The sequence below is a fragment of the Diplodia corticola genome (genome assembly GCF_001883845.1).
Source record: "Diplodia corticola strain CBS 112549 chromosome Unknown scaffold1, whole genome shotgun sequence".
In the NCBI taxonomy this organism is placed as follows: Eukaryota; Fungi; Ascomycota; class Dothideomycetes; order Botryosphaeriales; family Botryosphaeriaceae; genus Diplodia; species Diplodia corticola.
The window spans coordinates 1,100,937-1,118,108 of NW_017971480.1; the positions used below are offsets into that span (position 1 = coordinate 1,100,937).

Consider the following 17,172-nt stretch of genomic DNA (forward strand, 5'->3'; position numbering starts at 1 on the left):
ACTTTTGGGGACAGGTTGGGCCCGGTGAAGGTCCACGTGGATTGATGGGGACAGGGATTATAAGCGTCCCGAGGTGCTTGAGTTCAAGGTCGATGCGAGGCCTTTGTGGCCTGGCGAGGGTGTCGTTCCTTCCTCCAAGTTTCCAGAGTCGGTGAGGAGGAGCGAGGCAGAGAAAGGAGAGCCGAGTCGACGTGTACCTGACGGGGTTGAGGAAGCATGGAGCCGGACCCGTCCCATGATCCAGACAGTCATGGAAGTCAGCTGGCTGGTGATGACTATCAAAGTCGGGCATAAAAGTCAAGACTCGTTCCGGAAAAAGAAGACTCGTTTTGATATTGAATTTTAAGCGTGCCATATCTACAGAAAAACGTCTCTCTCTTTCTCTTTCTCTCATAACAAAGGCCCCTTTTTCATCGTCAAACGCCTGCACAGAAAGACACAAAGCGCCTAAGCGGCAATGAAGCTCTCAATCTTCTGCGAGAACTGCACGGGGTCCTGAGCGGGAGCAAAGTGGCTAACGCCCGTCATCATAACCAGCTTGCTGCCGGCAATGACCGAGTTTAGGTGCTTGGGCACAGCCAGGTTGACGGCCTCGTCGTGGTCAGCGCCGGAGATGGTCACCTTCTTGCCGTCGATCTTGGCCAGGTCGGCGTCGGTCCAGGTGGGCAGGGTGGCCTCGAGGGTGCCGACCTTTGAGGCGAAGTCGGAGAACTTGGCCGTGGGCTGCAGCGCGGCGTACTCGGTGGCGCAGCGGGAGACGAAGTCGCTGTAGATGGTCGTGTCGGTGAAGGTGGCGTTGGTGTCGGCGAAGCTCTGGAAGCCGGCGAAGACGAAGGCCTTGGTGATGGAGGGGGCGATGGTGCTGTCGAGCAGGCCGGCCAGCGTCGTGGCGGCGCCGTCGGACCAGCCCACCCACGCCGCCTGGCTGACGCCCTGGGCCTTGAGCAGGTCGTGCGTGTCCTTGGCGAACATCTCGAAGGTGAACTTGTCGTTGGCGCCGTACGTGCTGCGGCCGTGGCCGCGGCGGTCGACGGCGATGACATAGTGGGTCTTCGAGACGGAGCTGATGACGTCGCCGAAGTAGGCCGAGTATCCGAGACCGCCGTGGATGAAGACTATGGGAGTGCCGCCGGCTGCCTCATTGTACTTCTGGAACCACAGCTGGGCGCCGTTGATGGATGCCTTGGTGCTGCTGATGGGCGAGGGCAGCTTGGGGGTGGCGGGCAGGGTTTTCCACGCCTCGCTTTGCCTGGCAGCCAGAGGAGACGACTGAACAAGGCCGGCGAGGGCAAGGAGAGGAAGAAGGAGCGTCTTGGCAGCAAACATGATTGCAGTGGTAGAGCGAATGAACGGCGAAGCTGGATGATGATCGCCAACTGAGGGTCGCCGGCAGCTTTTTATGCGGACTCAGCGACTCAGTGCTATGGATTTGAGAAAGTTAGTTGGCGAGCACGTATAAGGAGCCAGCCCTACAGCAATCTGTTTTAATTTCGCACGGTGTCCATGGGTCGTATTCCACGCCGGTGGCGTGGATGCGCGACGCTGGCTTCCGCAACCTCCGTTGCTGGTCCGGCGCGCCTTAACACGGCTGCGGTGGATCACCCGTGGAGCCGGGGTCAGATGCCTTCATGTGGAGACTCCGAGAGGACGTGACTCTTGGAAGGGCGAAACGCATTGCAATGCAAGCCTTCTGACCGGCGTGGTAGAACAAAGCGTGTCTGTGTCGCGGGCGCCGTTGCGCGAGTCGACTAGCTGCTTAGCGGCACCGCGAAGCTTCAGACTGACGAGGGTCCGCCACACCGCTGACTCTATCTCAGCCCAGACCGTGCGCTTCATACTCTTTCCCTTTCCTTGCTGTCTCTACCATATTTACCCACGCCAAGTGCAGGCCGTATTACTCACGCATTCTTGAGCACCTCCACCGCCCCCTCAAAATCCGCCACATCATCCGCCTGCCTCGCTGGCCCACCCCACCTCACCGCACCATCTCCCCCCACCGCCCACGATCCCGCCATCTGCCACCTGTTCCCGCTCTCCGTCGGCCGGTTCCAGATTCCCTCGTCGACGCCGAGGCGATAGACAGAATACATGCTCCACGGACTGAGCACGTGCCACAGGGACGACGCGCCGAGGCCCCATAGGGCGAAGAGATCGCGTTGCGGGTCGACGAGGAGCTCGACGTTGGACTGAGGAGGAAGGGAGAGGGAGGCGAGCCAGCGGTCCGTCGAGGCGTCGTCACTGTGCGAGACGGCCACGAAGCGGATGTCGGGGTTGCGGCACGCCGTCTGGTGGAAGTTGCGGTAGGTCTTTTCGGCGACTGCAGGGTGCCGAGTGGTAGTAGTCAGCAAGCTGTCTACATGTGTGGGGCATGTGTGCTTCGCGGCTGCTGCCCCCGGCCCCGCTGGCGACTGGGTAGAAGAAGGGCGGGGAAAGAAAAGGAATGAGGAAATAAGGTTAGACTCACAAGGACACCCGCAATGCCGCAGGAAGGTTACCACCACCGGCCTGCCATCGGCGCCGGGGATGGGCAACCGTTCCGACGAGGGAGCTTTCGCTCCTATGGCCGGAACGCCGTTGGTCTTCTTGGCCTCTGGAAAGAGCCAAGACGTCAGTTCTTGCTGGATGGTCATTGTTGCTGGTCGACAGCGTGCAAAAAAGGGCCGCGTTGCTCGGTAGGCGTGAGTGTCATACGACGGTGGTGAATTGGAGAGAACAAAGCTCGAGGAGCAGATCAGCGGCGGCAAGTGGGGAACATTTATCTGCCAACGGCGCCGCATGACGAATTCGCTATGACGTCGGCGAAACTCCTTCCCCAGTTGCGGAAACTTGCTGTATCTGGTTAGCCACCTGTCACACACCATTCGCCACTATGCAGTCTACAAAATCGGCGCGCAGAGGGCAAAACTCTGTGCTAGATGGGCAGTCGAAGCCTTCCTGGTCATAGGTTCTGAGATCACCGCTCTTTTGCCATCCCATTTCACGTCCACCGACGTGTCCCCCTCATCCCTCAGGGCACGTTACACAGGCCACGGCGAACAATCAATTATAGATGTGCAGTCCGAGTGCATATCTCTTTATTAAGCGATGGTTGGAATGAGTCTTCCACCTCTCCACCGAAAAGATAGACCAGAAGCTACTCTCAGCCAACGGGTATACCCTTCAGCGCCACTGTCTCTGACTTCTGTACCGAGAAGCATTGAGACGCATGAACAGCGGCAGTCATACAAGCCACCCTGCCGAGATAGAAGATAGTATAGAGGAGCCGTTTCCGGTCATGGGTATGAGTTCTGCGCGATTAATGAAAGCAGCAGCCGTGAGCAAAGAGCACCTTCGACCCCTGAGGTAATGGTGCAAATGAATGAACTTGGCAGGATGGATCCAACACCCGCAAAGTCAGAAGAAAGGTTGGGGCAACAGCCGCACTGGTGACGCCTCTTTCAGGAAGACATGACTTTTTATTCAGTCAACCGCCCGTCCAGTCTCGAAGATGCAATTAGTCAACCTTGGCAGAAGCCAACCTCGACGCAGGATTCGAGAGCACGTTAGACAAGCGCAGGTTTCCGCGCTTGTACTTGCTGTGCTTGCGCAGTCGCTTCCGCGCTACCATGACCGGCACAGACGACTTGGTGACGAGGTAATTGCTGAAAGAGCCGAGTAGGACACTACGAATAGTGCTGAGTTAGCTAAAAAGGCTTTCTCGATGAAACTTCACGTGAGGATTTCATGTGGGTGACGCAAAGAGGAGCAAGGTGGGGATAAGTCATCCTCAACACGTATCGATGGGAAAAGATGGGTATGAGACTTACCCCTTCAGCGCGCTGCGACCTCGCGATCCAAGAATAACAAGTGTGGGGTCCAAGAAATCGATCTAAAGTCACTAGTCAGCACCGGATCATGCACCTCAGGCTGCTGGATCGCTTACCACTTCAGTAATCATGTGCTTCGGGCTCTTGCAGTGGAAAACTTCAAGGACAGCTCGAACTTGGAGCTTCGTTTTCCGAAGAAGCGAGACTATGCGATCGCTGACCTCAATCGTAGCATGCCAGCGTTCACGCTCGGACTTGTCCATATTTGCCAGATCAGGCTCTTGCTGCTCTGCATCGCTATCGTCCGGGGGTCGGAAACTCTGCTGCAATGGTGACGGCCCGATACTCTGGTGGCGGCTTTTTGACTTCGAGTGTCCGTCATCGATCACACGCTGATTGGACGACAAAGTCTTGACAAGACTGGCAGTGTCACGCATCATCTGGGCGCCTTCGCCGATGCCAACCGCTCCGGACTCGCCTCCAGTACCCATTTCCTCATCGACAGCATACACAGCAAGAAGCGTGTCACCATCGCGCAAGACAGTACCAATGGTCCATTCAAGCGCGTAGGCTGCTTCCTCGCTGAGATCGGTAGCTACAAGGTACATGCGTTGGCGACGCAAGCCCCTCTCTGCTTCTCTTTGCATTCCGGCGTAGTCACCGCGGATGATCTGGCGGATACAGCGATGAGCTGCGGGCGTTGAATGGATTGGCGACATGGTCATAGCCATTCGTTGGGCGCGTTTGATCTCTGAAATGTCTTGCTCCGTGTCCGATGTCATGGGCGTCGACATGCCCGATCCGCCTGCATCGAAGTTTGTCGTGGGATGGACGCCCTTCTTCTTCTGTGACATCTTCTCGCCGTTCGGACCCGTGACTGTGACCGTGGGTTCCAGCAGGGACCTGACCCTGTACTCGCCAGAGGCTTTGCCTGCGCAGATCGGTCAGAATCAAGCCAGCCTTGTACATGATAACACTTACGGTCCTCCTCGGCAGCTGCAAGCAAGCTCTTGGGCAGTCCTTCCTTGATGTCTGTGTTGTTGGAGCTTCTCCGGCGTCTCCTGCCCCTGCCCTCATCTCCAGAATCAAGATCCGAGTCGTCGTCGTCGCTGCTTTCGATTGCGTCGTCGTCGTCGTCTGCGTAGTAGTCTTTCTCAAGGCGCACACCGCCACCTGGGATTGAAGATTCGCCTCTCGTGGGATCGGATCCTTTCCTATAGGGCAAAGCTGCCAGGCTACCACCAGAGCGAAGGAGGGCCGCGTCAGACAATCTGCGATATGCACTGTTCATGTCGATGGATCTTCCAGATTCCGTAACGTACTTTGATGGGTCGACCATGAAATTGCTGTTGCGGTACATTCTCCCGGGGGAATCATTCCGGAGCCGGGCAGCGGGGGACTTGGACTTGCTCTTTCCCATGATGCCCGTGGAGTTGCGTCGGCCGCCACTGTTCCCTGGCCCGGATCCAAACACGCTGGCCATGGCGCGCTGCTTACCTTTCTTCCCGCCCTGTGTCACTCGCTTTGGCACGCGGGAATCAATGGAGGGGAGCATGTTGAACTGGTATGAATCCTCGGGATCGCCCGCCAACGGGCTGCGGGCTCTCGCGCCCGCAGTCTGCGGCGAAGAGGCTCTGGCGGCGCCCCAGGCTTTGAGCTCCTCCTCCCGCTTCTTGCGCTGTTCGGCCTTCTCCTGGTCCGAGGGGAGAAGGAATTTGGCGGTGTGCTTGTCGCCAATATCCAGCATGCTCTTCACCTGGGTGCCGCCAGGGCTGCTCGTTCGCGAATGCGACGCGCGCCCTCGATTGATCCCCTCCAGAATGTCCATGACGGCCCGACGCTCCTCGTCGAGCGCGGATTCGAGCGACATGGTTGCGGGCGTTCGTTGCGGGCGGGATTTGGGATCGTGTGGAATCGGGCGCGGTCGCAGGGCCGGGGCGAGGGAGGGTGGCGGTTGGAGGGGTCTCGGTCGGGAGGGAGAGAGAGCGCGTTGGGCTGGCGAGGCGGTTGGAGGAGAGTTTCAGTCGACAGCCTCAAGATGGCTGCAGGGATGTGAGCTCCGGCCAGGCTGGGGCGCTGGGCGCTGGCTGGCCAAGGTTGCAGGAGAGAGACCGTGGGTAGGACCGAATGTGGAGAAAAAACGGGCCACCTTTGACCTGTCCACATTCAAACAGGATCAGATGAGGTGCCCTGGCCGGGTTGGGCGCAAAATTGAAGATGGCGCACGAGACGCTATTGCGATGGTATCCGGGAGAGCTGGCGAGCGCAGCACAGCGAGCGATGTTAGCTGCGGTCGGCACACGGGGCCAGCATGGAGGGGCGTGAGCGGTGGATGGGCGGAGGGTGCTGGCGGCGGAAGTGTCAGTCGGAATGATGGCAAGCGTCGCGTCTGCGTCACCGGCTGAGGTCGAATCCCGCCCGGGTCGGATGCTCAAAGGGTAAAGCTTGGCCAGTGAGGGCGCGTGCTGGGCTGCGACGCAGCCTATGAACGCGTCGTCCAGCACTCCCTTCTTGCATGATGGCTCCCGCTTGGCGCCCAGCCTGCTACACAACCTTCCGCTGCGCCACGCTGCATCACATGTTGCTCTCGCAAGATCGTCTCCCGACCTTTCCTGCCGGCCGCCCGTGGCCCGTCGACACTTTCGCCCGCGCAGCACGTGCCGGAGCCCCGCGTGCAAGCTCGCCATCAGGCACAGCCTGCCATTGACGAATCAGGAGTATGGACGCTTCTCGTCTCAGCCGGACCGAGCAGCTGTGGGGTCCCGGCGCGGCGGCGTGACCGCATCCCAAGGTCAGCATGCCGCCCTTCTCCGCAGACGAAGCGTAAAGGCTCTGCACGGGGAAAAAACAAATCCTCCGAGTGTCTGCCAATGACACAGAGCTGCATCACGGCTTCCTTCGCGGCCCATGACTGTCGCCCACTTCCCACTTCTTACCCCTCGGGGCCCCGACTCCCCGCATCTGCACCTACCTAGGGCAAGAGCAAGGACAAGGGCGAGGGGCAAGGCTCCGTGGCTGCGTGGCTGCCTCGCCTCCGCATTTCTGCGGCTGATCGTCGGCTCACCACTCTCTTCTATCGCTCCACTCTCCTCGCGCGACCTCTTCTCCGCTCCGCGCCATCGGCATCGTATAGGTAGGACCGGGCATTCCGGAGCTCGTCAGGAAACATCACCGAAACCCGGCGTTGACTGCTTCCTCGGCACGCAATGAGGCGAATCGGCCTTTGCTCTCCCCGCTGTTCAGTTAGTGCCGTCGGTGCGGAATCGGTATTCCTCGGCCACCATCTAAGTGTCTGGCTGCATGGGTAAGCATTTGCCGGCCTCGCGGTACCTTCGCTCGAGAAGTGTGCCATCCGGCAATTTTCATCTGTCATAGCATGACGGAGGCGGCGCTTTCTGCCATGGTCAATTGGCATTTAAAGGCCCTGGTGCGAGGCCTTGATTCTCTACTCGCAGCGCGGATTCCGGCCTCACCGCAATGTCCTTGATTTTGTTGCTCGGTTGCAGCGTTGTTGTGCTTGCACAACAGGTCTATGTCCCCGCCGACGGGCCTACACCGAGGCCTCAATGCACGGCAACTCAGACTTATTCCGCCGAATACACCTCTCCGACCTATGCTTTCAGCAACTTCTCATTCACGCAGACCGAGACGGTCCGGACTGCAACTTCGGTCAAGTCTGCGCCAGTCACGACATATGCCTCGCCATACGCATCGCTCAGCCACCTGGTTCCGGATCTGAGCACAACAACATGGGGAAACTGGTACCCCAATGCCACCGCAACCGCTACAGATACGGCTGACCCTTACGGACAAGCTGCCTGGTCTGCTCTGTGGGAGCATGCCAGCCTCGCCAACTTCACCTTCAGGGGTCTTTACTCAACAACCGTCTCTCCAACCCCGGTGCCTACCAGTGAGCTTGTGCTGCCGCCCCCAGACTACTTCACTCCCCAAGACTGTTCTTACTACCCGGACGATTTCATGTTTGGAGTCGCAGGCTCTGCTTCTCAAATCGAAGGGGCCATTGCAGACGAAGGGAGGTCACCGAGTCTGATGGAGATTTTGATCCCTTCCTCATCTGGCAAACCTACCAACTACGTCACGAATGAGAACTATTATCTGTACAAGCAGGACATCGAGCGCCTGGCTGCTATGGGAGTCAAGTATTATTCTTTTACCATTCCCTGGACTCGAATCATGCCCTTCGTGTTCGAGGGAAGTCCCGTCAACCAGCAAGGCCTCGACCACTATGATGACCTCATCAACTTCGTCCTGGAGAAGGGGATGCAGCCGACCGTCACCCTGATTCACTTCGACACGCCTCTCCAGTTCTATGGAAACAACCTGAGCGCCGCTGCAGACCCTCCTCTTATTGGATACACCAACGGAGCCTATCAGAACGAAACATTCGAGGATGCATTTGTGAACTATGGCAAGATCGTCATGACTCACTTTGCTGACCGTGTCCCTGTCTGGTTCACTTTCAACGAGCCCCTCCTGTACTGCAACAACGGCAAGAGTGTAAACACGGTGGTCAAGGCCCACGCTAGGCTCTACCACTTCTACCATGACGAAATCAACGGCACGGGCAAGCTCGGCATCAAGTTCAACGACAACTTTGGTGTGCCCCGCGATCCCCAGAATGCGTCGGATGTGGACGCTGCGAACCACTTCAACGAGTTCCAGCTGGCAACTTTCGCGAACCCTATTTTCCTCGGCAAGGATTATCCCGAAGCCTTCAAGATGACCATCCCTGATTACGTGCCCCTCTCCGAGGAAGACTTGGAGTACATCGGGGGTACAGCAGGTAAGAAAGACGCCTCCACCTGAACTACCCGCATGCTAATCTCTCATTTCCAGATTTTCTCGGCATCGATCCCTACACCGCGACAGTCGTCAGCCCCGCGCCTGAAGGCATTGCCGTCTGCGCGTCCAACACATCCGACCCGCTCTTCCCGTACTGCGTCGAGCAATCCACCCTTACGGCCACCGGCTGGAACATCGGCTACCGCTCGCAGTCCTACGTCTACATCACGCCCAAGTACCTGCGCACCTACCTGTCGTACCTCTGGAACACCTGGCAGCACCCCGTCATGATCACCGAGTTCGGCTTCCCCGTCTTCGCCGAGGCCGACAAGGAAGACCTTTCGGACCAGCTGTACGACCTGCCCCGCAGCCAGTACTACCTGTCGTTCATGAGCGAAGTGCTCAAGTCCATCTGGGAGGACAAGGTCCATGTGCTGGGCGCGTTTGCCTGGAGTTTCGCTGACAATTGGGAGTTTGGCGACTATGAACAGCAGTTTGGCATTCAGGTCGTGAACCGCACGACGCAGGAGAGGCACTACAAGAAGAGCTTCTTTGATCTGGTGGACTTCGTGGCGGCGAGGACAAGGTCTTGAGCGTGTTAGTGTTGGAGCCTGTTGTATGCTTCCACGTCCGTGCAGGTGTACATACCTATATAGCATAATGAGATAAGTTTCCATACGAGAGTTTATTTTGGATCATGCACCTCGCATCTACAACATCTCGACACCGCCTCTGACGGAGATGCAATACTGGAGTGTGTTCGATACGAGTTCGGCGGTCGGCGGAATAGTCTCCACGATGATCGCTTCAGAAAGTTTCTACAATGGTGCGATCGCATCATCGGGGCAGAACTTGAGAGGGTCCCGCAGTGTTTGAAAACTTGGGTTAAATTTCAAATTGCCGCAATGGTCCGACTGTGTCATTATTGTGACTGGTTTTCTTTGATTATCCAAAAACGCAATCATACGCGACGAACAACTTCCAAAATCGACAGCGTTGGTGCAATATTCGTACCTCACATACAGCGTAGAGAATCAATAACAAAACATCAATTGGATATCTACCATGGATAGTACACACACATTCATAAACCAAAACAAACCCCTATCTCAACAAAAACACGTAATACGTAACCATCGTTAACTCAGGCTCCTTGCGAAGAAGGCTCCCCGAGCTCTCACGGCGCCTCATGCACCGTCTGCCCCTCGGAATTCTTATGTACCGGCGTGCCGTCGATCTGCGGAACGTTCGAATTCCACTGTTGCTGTTGCTGCTGCTGCTGATGCTGCTGTTGCTGTTGCACCGGCAACGGAGGAGACGGGCTATACTGAGGACTCGGGCTCATAGGCGGCGAATACGGGCCGGGCGTGCTGGGCATGCTCGACACGCTATTGTGCGTGTAATCATACTTGACATCCCCACCCTGCTGTTGCTGCTGCTGCTGCGGCGGTGGCGGCGGCGGCGGCGCATAGAAGCTCGCCGTGTTGCCAGGCTGTTGCATCTGCGGCACGCCAGCCATGGCCGCCGGCGGCTTGTAGTCGTTCGGGCCGGGGCCACCGGGAGGGGGAGCGCCGTACGGCATCGGAGGCTGCTGGGGCTGAGGTTGGGGCGGGGGCGGAGGCTGCGCGGGCTGGAAGGCGGCGGCGGCGGCGGCGTTGCGCTTGTCGCGGCGTCGCTTGAAGAGGAGGCAGATGACGACTCCGCCGAGGATGGCGAGGGCGCCGAGGCCGCCGACGACGCCGCCGACGATGGCGCCGATGGAGACCTTCTTCGAGTTGTTGTCGTCGTTGTCACCGCTGCCGGATGAGGACGACGAGGATGTCGAGGTGCCGCTGCTTAGGCCGGCGGAGACGACCTGGGTTTGGGTGACGAAGATGGTGGGGAAGCTGAACTCGGGAATGGAGCTGAGGTAGGAGCTGATGTCGAACGTGTTCTGGCCGCTGTATGTGTACTCTACAGTGCCGGTGAAGGCGGAGACATCACAGCCGTAGCCGGCGAGCGTGGTCGTGATGTAATCATACTTCCAATCTACACAGTAGGGGGCTGAAGAATCGGTACTGCATTGGGAGTCGAGTTAGAAAGTGTGCCTGAAAGGCGGGAATGGTGTCGGGGAGTTCATACCATTTGGCCACTGCTTGGTCTAGCAGGCAATCGGCTGCTGTACAACTGGCGAGCTGCGAACTCGGAACACAAGACGTGTAGAGATAGCAAGAATCGAGACTGAGCGGGTCACAACACCCTGCGACGTCCAACACGGTATTTGTAGCGCAAATATACGTCCCAGCGCAGGTCAAGGCACTCTCTATGAAGAAAGTCAGTAACGAGATGCTTGGTGCAACCTCAAAGAAGACTTACCCAGGTCACCGTTGACAAAGCCACACGTCTGGTCGTAGTCGACATAGCGTTTGAGCAGTTCAATAGCTGCATCCTCAATTCGTGCTGCACCAGTGATTCTCGGGCTGAAGCCGTCGACTGGGTCAGCAGACACTGTTGGGGTCGGAGCGGAAATCGCGTGGCGGCTGGCCAGCACTGCTGCTGGAGCCAAAAGCGCACCAATATATCGAGGGGCAGGCATGCTAGAGCACTCGAAAGCGATACACTTGCAGACGGAGTGGAATGAAGTCCAACGAGGAAGGAGTGCTCTGCCGCAAATGAAGAAGGCGTGAGAGAGGAGAGCACCGAAGAGAGCGGTACGCCCTTATCCACGTTAAAAGCATCTTGCTCCAGGCAGCACGAGGCTGAATCTCCACGCTCGGCATCAGGATCCTTCGCCTGTGCGGGCTGGCTGGCATCGGGCTGAAGGCGCTGAAGGCGCCGAAGGCGCAATTCCAGTCTCTTCCCGCTCCGCTGGACACCAATCACCTAGAGCCGCGGTCTTCGCCAGCCCAGGGCAGCTCACCGCAGCTCGTAATAATCTCTTGAGACCAGCCTCTTTACAGCATGGTCGCACAACGGCAGGCTCATACCACCAGTGGCTGCGCCAGGGTAATGCGGAACAGACTGTCGGATGTTGGCAGACCCTGCACGTCGGATAGCCTTATTGAGGTAGCGCGGCCGATTCAGGAGCATCCCCGCAACTGTTTTACGCGATGTTTTGAGTGCGGGTAGTCAGGGCTCTGAATGGCATAGAGTTGGGAAGCCAAGCTGTGGCGCCTGCGCTGGCGGCCCGCTAGGGCGTGTTTGTACAGTGCCAAGGAGCGGCTGAGTTGCATGATCGAGCCAGATTGGGGAGTCAGAGACGAAAGAAGTTAAAATTGGATGAGTTCCATTCCAGTTGGGTGGTCTTGTCTGTGGTAGTTCTGGTGCTTATGAGGCTTGAGTTATGGCTGCGTGCCGCCGAGTGCTCGTTCCCTTGGTGTGACAAACCTTCCCCCAAGACGAGGCCATTAGACAGCTTGCTTTCTTTGGATTTTGCTGTCTCATCCTCGGGAAGGCCTCGAGCAATGCGATCCCAAAACTCGCATTCGGCTTGTCGTACCTGCTCACCGGTTCCTGAACCGAGCAGGCGCAGACGCTCGGGGGGATTCTGCCTTGCCAGCGCAGCCACGCTGTGCTAGCGTCCTGTAACCGCCGGACCCAACATCCGCCGCTTTACCGCTTTGGAGACAGACCTCGCCGTTGATCCGGCGTTACCCGGGCACTACGCATGGCAGCGACAACTGATGATAGCTGGACGTTGACGAACAACGGACACTGATACGTGCCGCGTTCATTGCTGGCTGTTGATGCTTTGCAATACATCGTCCTGATGCGTGTATGGAGGGTAAGACGTATGCTTAAGGTCTGCTGCCGAGTCAGCATCTTCTCCGCCCAGAGTGATCCGCCTTTGGGGGCCAGCAGATCATGCCTTTGTGGGTAACTCTGCCCGCAACTTAAAAAGCAGCCAAACAAGCGAGCGTCGACAATCAAGGCTGCCGTGCTTCGGCAACTCCCTTGCAAAAGCCGGCGGGCGAGCCACCCGCCCGAGTTAGTAGCGAGGTGTGAGGCTCTCTATCGTCTTGGCGGTGAAAACAGGCACAGCGGCGTTTGTGCTGGGAAGCCATCAATAGCCGACATCTGACCACCCACTTTGCCGAGAGCATCGGATTAGACTGCTTCATGGCTCGGGGCCTCATCCGACTGCCACAGAAGCCATTGGTTCTGGTGTCCTCGTGGAAGCGGATGCGTTATCGCCAATGCCCCCCACTGAACTGACAGCCTGGGGACCGGTGATCGGGATCTTGTTCCGATCTTTTGATCCTCACAGCCTCCCTCATGATTGCCTGACACTAGCAGTCCATTGTTGCAGTCGACAATATGATTCTTTGGTATATCCGTCCTAACGCCAGGTCCAGTTGTTGAACATTTAGAGTTCCGTCACACATGCCTCCCCGTACTTGTTCGTTCCCTTTCCACAAGACACGGCATACACAATGTTGTACAAAGAAAGCCCATGGGAGAGCTGGTCGATCGATTGCTTTACTTCCGCTTGTGAGGACCGACGATCTTGGGATACATGCGCGACAAGTGGTAGTTGATGGCGTTCTTCTTCTTAGCGGCAGGTCTCTGCATTCCAACATATTAGCACGTCGCCTATGAAAGATGGGGATGTCGCGACCAACCGGCGCATCCATGCAGGCTCTCAGTTGCGCCTCGATTGCCGCACAGCCACCAACGTTGTATCCCGAGGATGCCCAGCAGCCTGGAAACGCCAATCAGCCATCAATCTTTCATATTTGACCCCTCTTCAGTTGTATGGGAGCTCGCGCAATGTCAAGCTCCACTGTCTCTTGCAATCCTTCTCGCCGTGTCGCAGTGCGCCACACGACTTCCAATCCCGCTTCTCAACAACAGTGTCGGGCAGCACGTACTCAGAACGGACGTCATGATACCGACGCACGGGTTGCCCTCTCTCTTGTTGGGGTTCCGGACACGCAGCTTGGGAAGAGGCGGCAGCGGGCGGCCGGCGACCTTTGTGGTTCCAAGAGGCTTTGGCGGCGGCATTGCGACGGGCGACACGGTATATGACACGAGGACCGGCAGCGAGCGGAGCGTTCGAGGTGGTGCGGGATGACGATGGTCGCGACAGGACATCCAAAATCTCAGGCGGGCGGCGAAATGCTCGGCACGGCGGAGAACGGACGAATCACGTGTCGACGCATCTCCATCGCCTCGTCACTGTTTACACCAAAACACACCCGAGATAAGCACGCGCAAAAGCACCACATCCCCACCGACGGCTGATTCCGGACTGTGCGACGAACGTTCCCCGCCCTTGGGGATATCTGGATCGCGCTGCGCTCTGCCTCCGGTGGTGAGCATTCAAAATGGCCAACGCACCCTCCTCCACCCCGCCGCCGCAGCAGGAGCAACCCTCGCGCCCAGCTTCCTTCGGGGCAACATGGCACGAGTCCGACGCTTCCTTCTTGCAGCCCGGAGCCGTTCCGCTTCCGAAGGTCCACCACGCATGGGAGCGCCAGCCGCACTCACCCTTTAAGCGCAATGGGAAGTACCGCAAGGTGTGGAAGCGCTACGAGCTGCGCTCTGAGCCCGAAACGCAGACAAGAGCCACAAACATGGAGAGAAAAAGCCCAGTAAGGTCGCCGAGGAAGGTTGTCAAGAAGCGCGCCTTGGATCCACCCGCCGATCCGACTACGACACCTGGGAGGAGGGCCCCGAAGAGTAATGCGTTTGCCCCGACGCGCTGGGAGACGCCGAGGAGACATAGCGGCAGGATTGCGTCTCGTATGTCGCCAGCACTCCATGTTACTATGATAAGACCAGTACTGATCTCTACTAGGCAAGATCGCTCAGCCGATGTTTGCGAGAGGACCAAGCCCAGAATTTGCCCGCATAAATGATTCGACATCTGCGACAAAGGATAGCAGCAAGGATAGTGGTGCTGCAGGAGATGAGGGAGGGAGCTTCCAGAAGGACCAGCTGCTAGTCGACGTGCAAGACGAGCCAATGACTGGAGCTCAAGAGGATTCGGAAAATATTGCAGCCCCTGCTACAGATGCGAAGCTGGAGGATGATACAGCTACGGAAGATCAAACCGAAGAGTACCAACTGGATACCGTCCAATCGGAAGGCGTCCTCCAAAGCTCTGCTGTGGAAGAAGGAAATGGGCCACGAACAGCTGAAGCGACAGAAGAGCATGCTGCTACTGGACAGGATGTTGAAGCTCCGGCTCTTCATGGACCGCCATCACCATCACAGGAGGTTACGGAACCCAGGATCCAACCTGAATTTACGCATGTGGCTGCTGTTGGCGAGAATGTGAGCCCGGGTGCTGTCGAATCTACCAACAATCAGGAAGAGGAACAAGCAGACCAGATGCAACCTGAGACGGACGTGAATGCACACTCTGCGTCTCCCATTCTGGACAAAAAGAGAGTAGACTTGGAGAGGGAGAGCGAACATATGCAAGAGCAAAGCGAGAGTGCGGAGGCTGTTGTGGATGCTCTCTTGGAAGACCAAACGTTGCCCGATTCCCCGGAGCCTAAGCTCTCTGAACCATGTATCCAGAGTGATGCGGACAACGAACAAACAGAGGCAGCAGCCGCGCAGCCCGAGTCTGTTGGAGTTGATGCAGCATTTACAGGAACAGACATCAATCTGATGCCACAGGACGTGAAGCAATTGGGCGGTGAACTTCCTTCTATTGGCAATCCCCTACCAGAAGAGACCGCAATCACGCAAGACGATTACAACTTGAGCTTAGAGCAACAACTTCAAGCCGATGCAGCCGAAGCTCTCGGGTCAGACTCCGCCTTAGAAGAGGACGAAGCTTCTCTATCAGAGGGAGAAACGGATGAGTCGGAGCATCTGGACCAGGATGGGTTCACGCTTACAGATATACCTGAAAGTGAGGACGATTCGGCCAACATACCGTCACCTTCTCTCTCAGCAGCAGAATCTCCCAAGTTCTCCTCAATCGCCGATACTTTGACCCTCAACCTGCCTGACCGGACACCCCCAAAGAACAGGACCACCAAGGAAGTCACAGAAGATCCCTCTTCACCAATCGACGAAGACACTGCCTTCCTGAAGGACTTCCTATCGCGCGCCGACGCATCAAAGGCAAGCCGTGAGGCTGCTGCCACTCGACTTGATACCATGACCAAACGTCGAGACTCGGATATACTACGCCAGGCACTTGCATCTCCTCGTATGGCACTTGACAACACAGATCTGAATTCATCCGACGCCACCAACACTGAGTCACCCTCACGGAAGGCCGAAGAGAAAGACAACGATGATGCATCAAGCACCTCCGCTCTGGATGGCGAGAAACGCAACTTTGGCGACCTGACTTCCGATCTCACTCTCGAAGAACCCGCCGCAGAGTCACCGGCCCCAGCGAAGGCGACATTAGTACCCAAAGCGCAAAGCAATCGGCGTAGCTCTCGCGCGCGGCAGACGCGCCTTCCGACTACACCTTCCGGTCCTAACCGCATTCAGTTTCGCGGAGCTAGCGGCGCTGATACCGTCGTTATCAAGAAGTCGGACGCGCAGGAACTGGCCGCCGTCACACGCACCAACACGAAGAAGAACAAAGGTAGCGCCCTCGCTGCGCCAATCCGCCTGAACAAACTCAAGGCGGAGTTCCTTAAAGCGGGCACCGTTCCCGACGCGCCGGCCCCCGACGGGTCGCTACCAGTGTTCGCTGATCCGGAGGTTGAGGTGTGGCAGGCAAGCAAACTCCGCTGGGACAGCCAACTCGCATATTTCCAAGAGCAAGACAACCTTGCAGGGCTCACAAGCTTGTCCGATGATGAGTCGGCTGAGCCCGCGGTGACCGGAGCATCCTCTCAGGAGAAGAAGGAAGAGAACAGCAAGAAGAGAAAGGATAAGAACGAAGACCCACCTTCTTCAACTCCCGCGCGGACGAGGCGCGTTAAAGGTTTGGGCGCCGGGAACGGCACCCCTGCGAGGGGTCTGCTGGCGCCGGTGAGCCTACTACCCGCGGAAGTACAGGCGGAGAAGGAAAAGAATGACTCGATGGGAGAAGATGGTAAAGCGAAGAAGAGCAAATGCGGGAAGAAAGTATCCGCCTTACCTCCTCCTTCATCCATCAAAAGCGGCAGTGGTGTCACGAGGGGAGGGAAAAAAGCAGATAAAACGGCGGCCAAGGAAGCACAGCCTACTCCTACCACTACTACCGAGACCGCCACGCCGTCGCAAGAAAGCAACAGCAAGAGCGACACCACGCAGCCCACTCCCGCTCCTCCTTCCCAGCTCCCCGCCCCCATCGCCGCCTCCCGCCGCAGCCGCCTCCAAATCCCGCGAAAGGTCAAGCTGCCCGTACCCGTGTCGTCTTCTTCTGCTGCATCATCATCCACAGGCATCCCTGCCGCACCTTCTCCCGCCCCCGCTGCTGCTGTCAAAACAACATCGGCACCCGCACCTGCGACGCAGAACTCCACCACCACCACCCCGGGTAGACTCATCGGCTCCACACCGCGGAAGATGGCGGGCATCGCGAAGCCTGCCTCGGTTGGAGACGCTGGCAACACTGCGACACAAGGGCTGAGCGCTGGACGTAGGAGGACTGCGACGGGTGCGGGCAGGAGGGGGTGAG

General features: G+C 57.7%; 7 protein-coding genes across 7 annotated transcripts; 2 read left to right on the top strand and 5 right to left on the bottom strand.

Moving 5' to 3' along the window:
• Window positions 1-447: 447 nt before the first annotated feature.
• BKCO1_1000346 (alpha beta hydrolase) lies at window positions 448-1,326 on the bottom strand (the record flags this gene model as incomplete). The annotated part of the gene is made up of 1 exon (XM_020269733.1): window positions 448-1,326. The coding sequence occupies one exon, from the start codon at window positions 1,324-1,326 to the stop codon at window positions 448-450; it is 879 nt and encodes a 292-aa protein (XP_020135065.1).
• A 572-nt stretch (window positions 1,327-1,898) lies between these two features.
• BKCO1_1000347 (alkyl hydroperoxide reductase subunit c thiol specific antioxidant protein) lies at window positions 1,899-2,630 on the bottom strand (the record flags this gene model as incomplete). Its single annotated transcript, XM_020269734.1, has 2 exons — window positions 1,899-2,317; window positions 2,465-2,630. 2 exons carry the CDS (start codon window positions 2,628-2,630, stop codon window positions 1,899-1,901), a joined length of 585 nt encoding a protein of 194 aa, XP_020135064.1.
• An 863-nt stretch (window positions 2,631-3,493) lies between these two features.
• Window positions 3,494-5,676, bottom strand: BKCO1_1000348 (universal stress protein; the record flags this gene model as incomplete). The annotated part of the gene is made up of 4 exons (XM_020269735.1): window positions 3,494-3,662; window positions 3,807-3,868; window positions 3,923-4,737; window positions 4,788-5,676. 4 exons carry the CDS (start codon window positions 5,674-5,676, stop codon window positions 3,494-3,496), a joined length of 1,935 nt encoding a protein of 644 aa, XP_020135046.1.
• Window positions 5,677-7,283: 1,607 nt separating this feature from the next.
• Window positions 7,284-9,202, top strand: BKCO1_1000349 (glycoside hydrolase family 1 protein; the record flags this gene model as incomplete). Its single annotated transcript, XM_020269736.1, has 2 exons — window positions 7,284-8,610; window positions 8,664-9,202. 2 exons carry the CDS (start codon window positions 7,284-7,286, stop codon window positions 9,200-9,202), a joined length of 1,866 nt encoding a protein of 621 aa, XP_020135045.1.
• Window positions 9,203-9,786: 584 nt separating this feature from the next.
• Window positions 9,787-11,184, bottom strand: BKCO1_1000350 (uncharacterized protein; the record flags this gene model as incomplete). Its single annotated transcript, XM_020269738.1, has 3 exons — window positions 9,787-10,666; window positions 10,731-10,911; window positions 10,965-11,184. The coding sequence occupies 3 exons, from the start codon at window positions 11,182-11,184 to the stop codon at window positions 9,787-9,789; spliced, it is 1,281 nt and encodes a 426-aa protein (XP_020135390.1).
• Window positions 11,185-13,067: 1,883 nt separating this feature from the next.
• BKCO1_1000351 (mitochondrial 37s ribosomal protein-t) lies at window positions 13,068-13,592 on the bottom strand (the record flags this gene model as incomplete). The annotated part of the gene is made up of 3 exons (XM_020269739.1): window positions 13,068-13,154; window positions 13,211-13,290; window positions 13,460-13,592. 3 exons carry the CDS (start codon window positions 13,590-13,592, stop codon window positions 13,068-13,070), a joined length of 300 nt encoding a protein of 99 aa, XP_020135391.1.
• Window positions 13,593-13,915: 323 nt separating this feature from the next.
• On the top strand, window positions 13,916-17,171 carry BKCO1_1000352 (uncharacterized protein; the record flags this gene model as incomplete). Its single annotated transcript, XM_020269740.1, has 2 exons — window positions 13,916-14,333; window positions 14,389-17,171. The coding sequence occupies 2 exons, from the start codon at window positions 13,916-13,918 to the stop codon at window positions 17,169-17,171; spliced, it is 3,201 nt and encodes a 1,066-aa protein (XP_020135388.1).
• Window position 17,172: the final 1 nt, after the last annotated feature.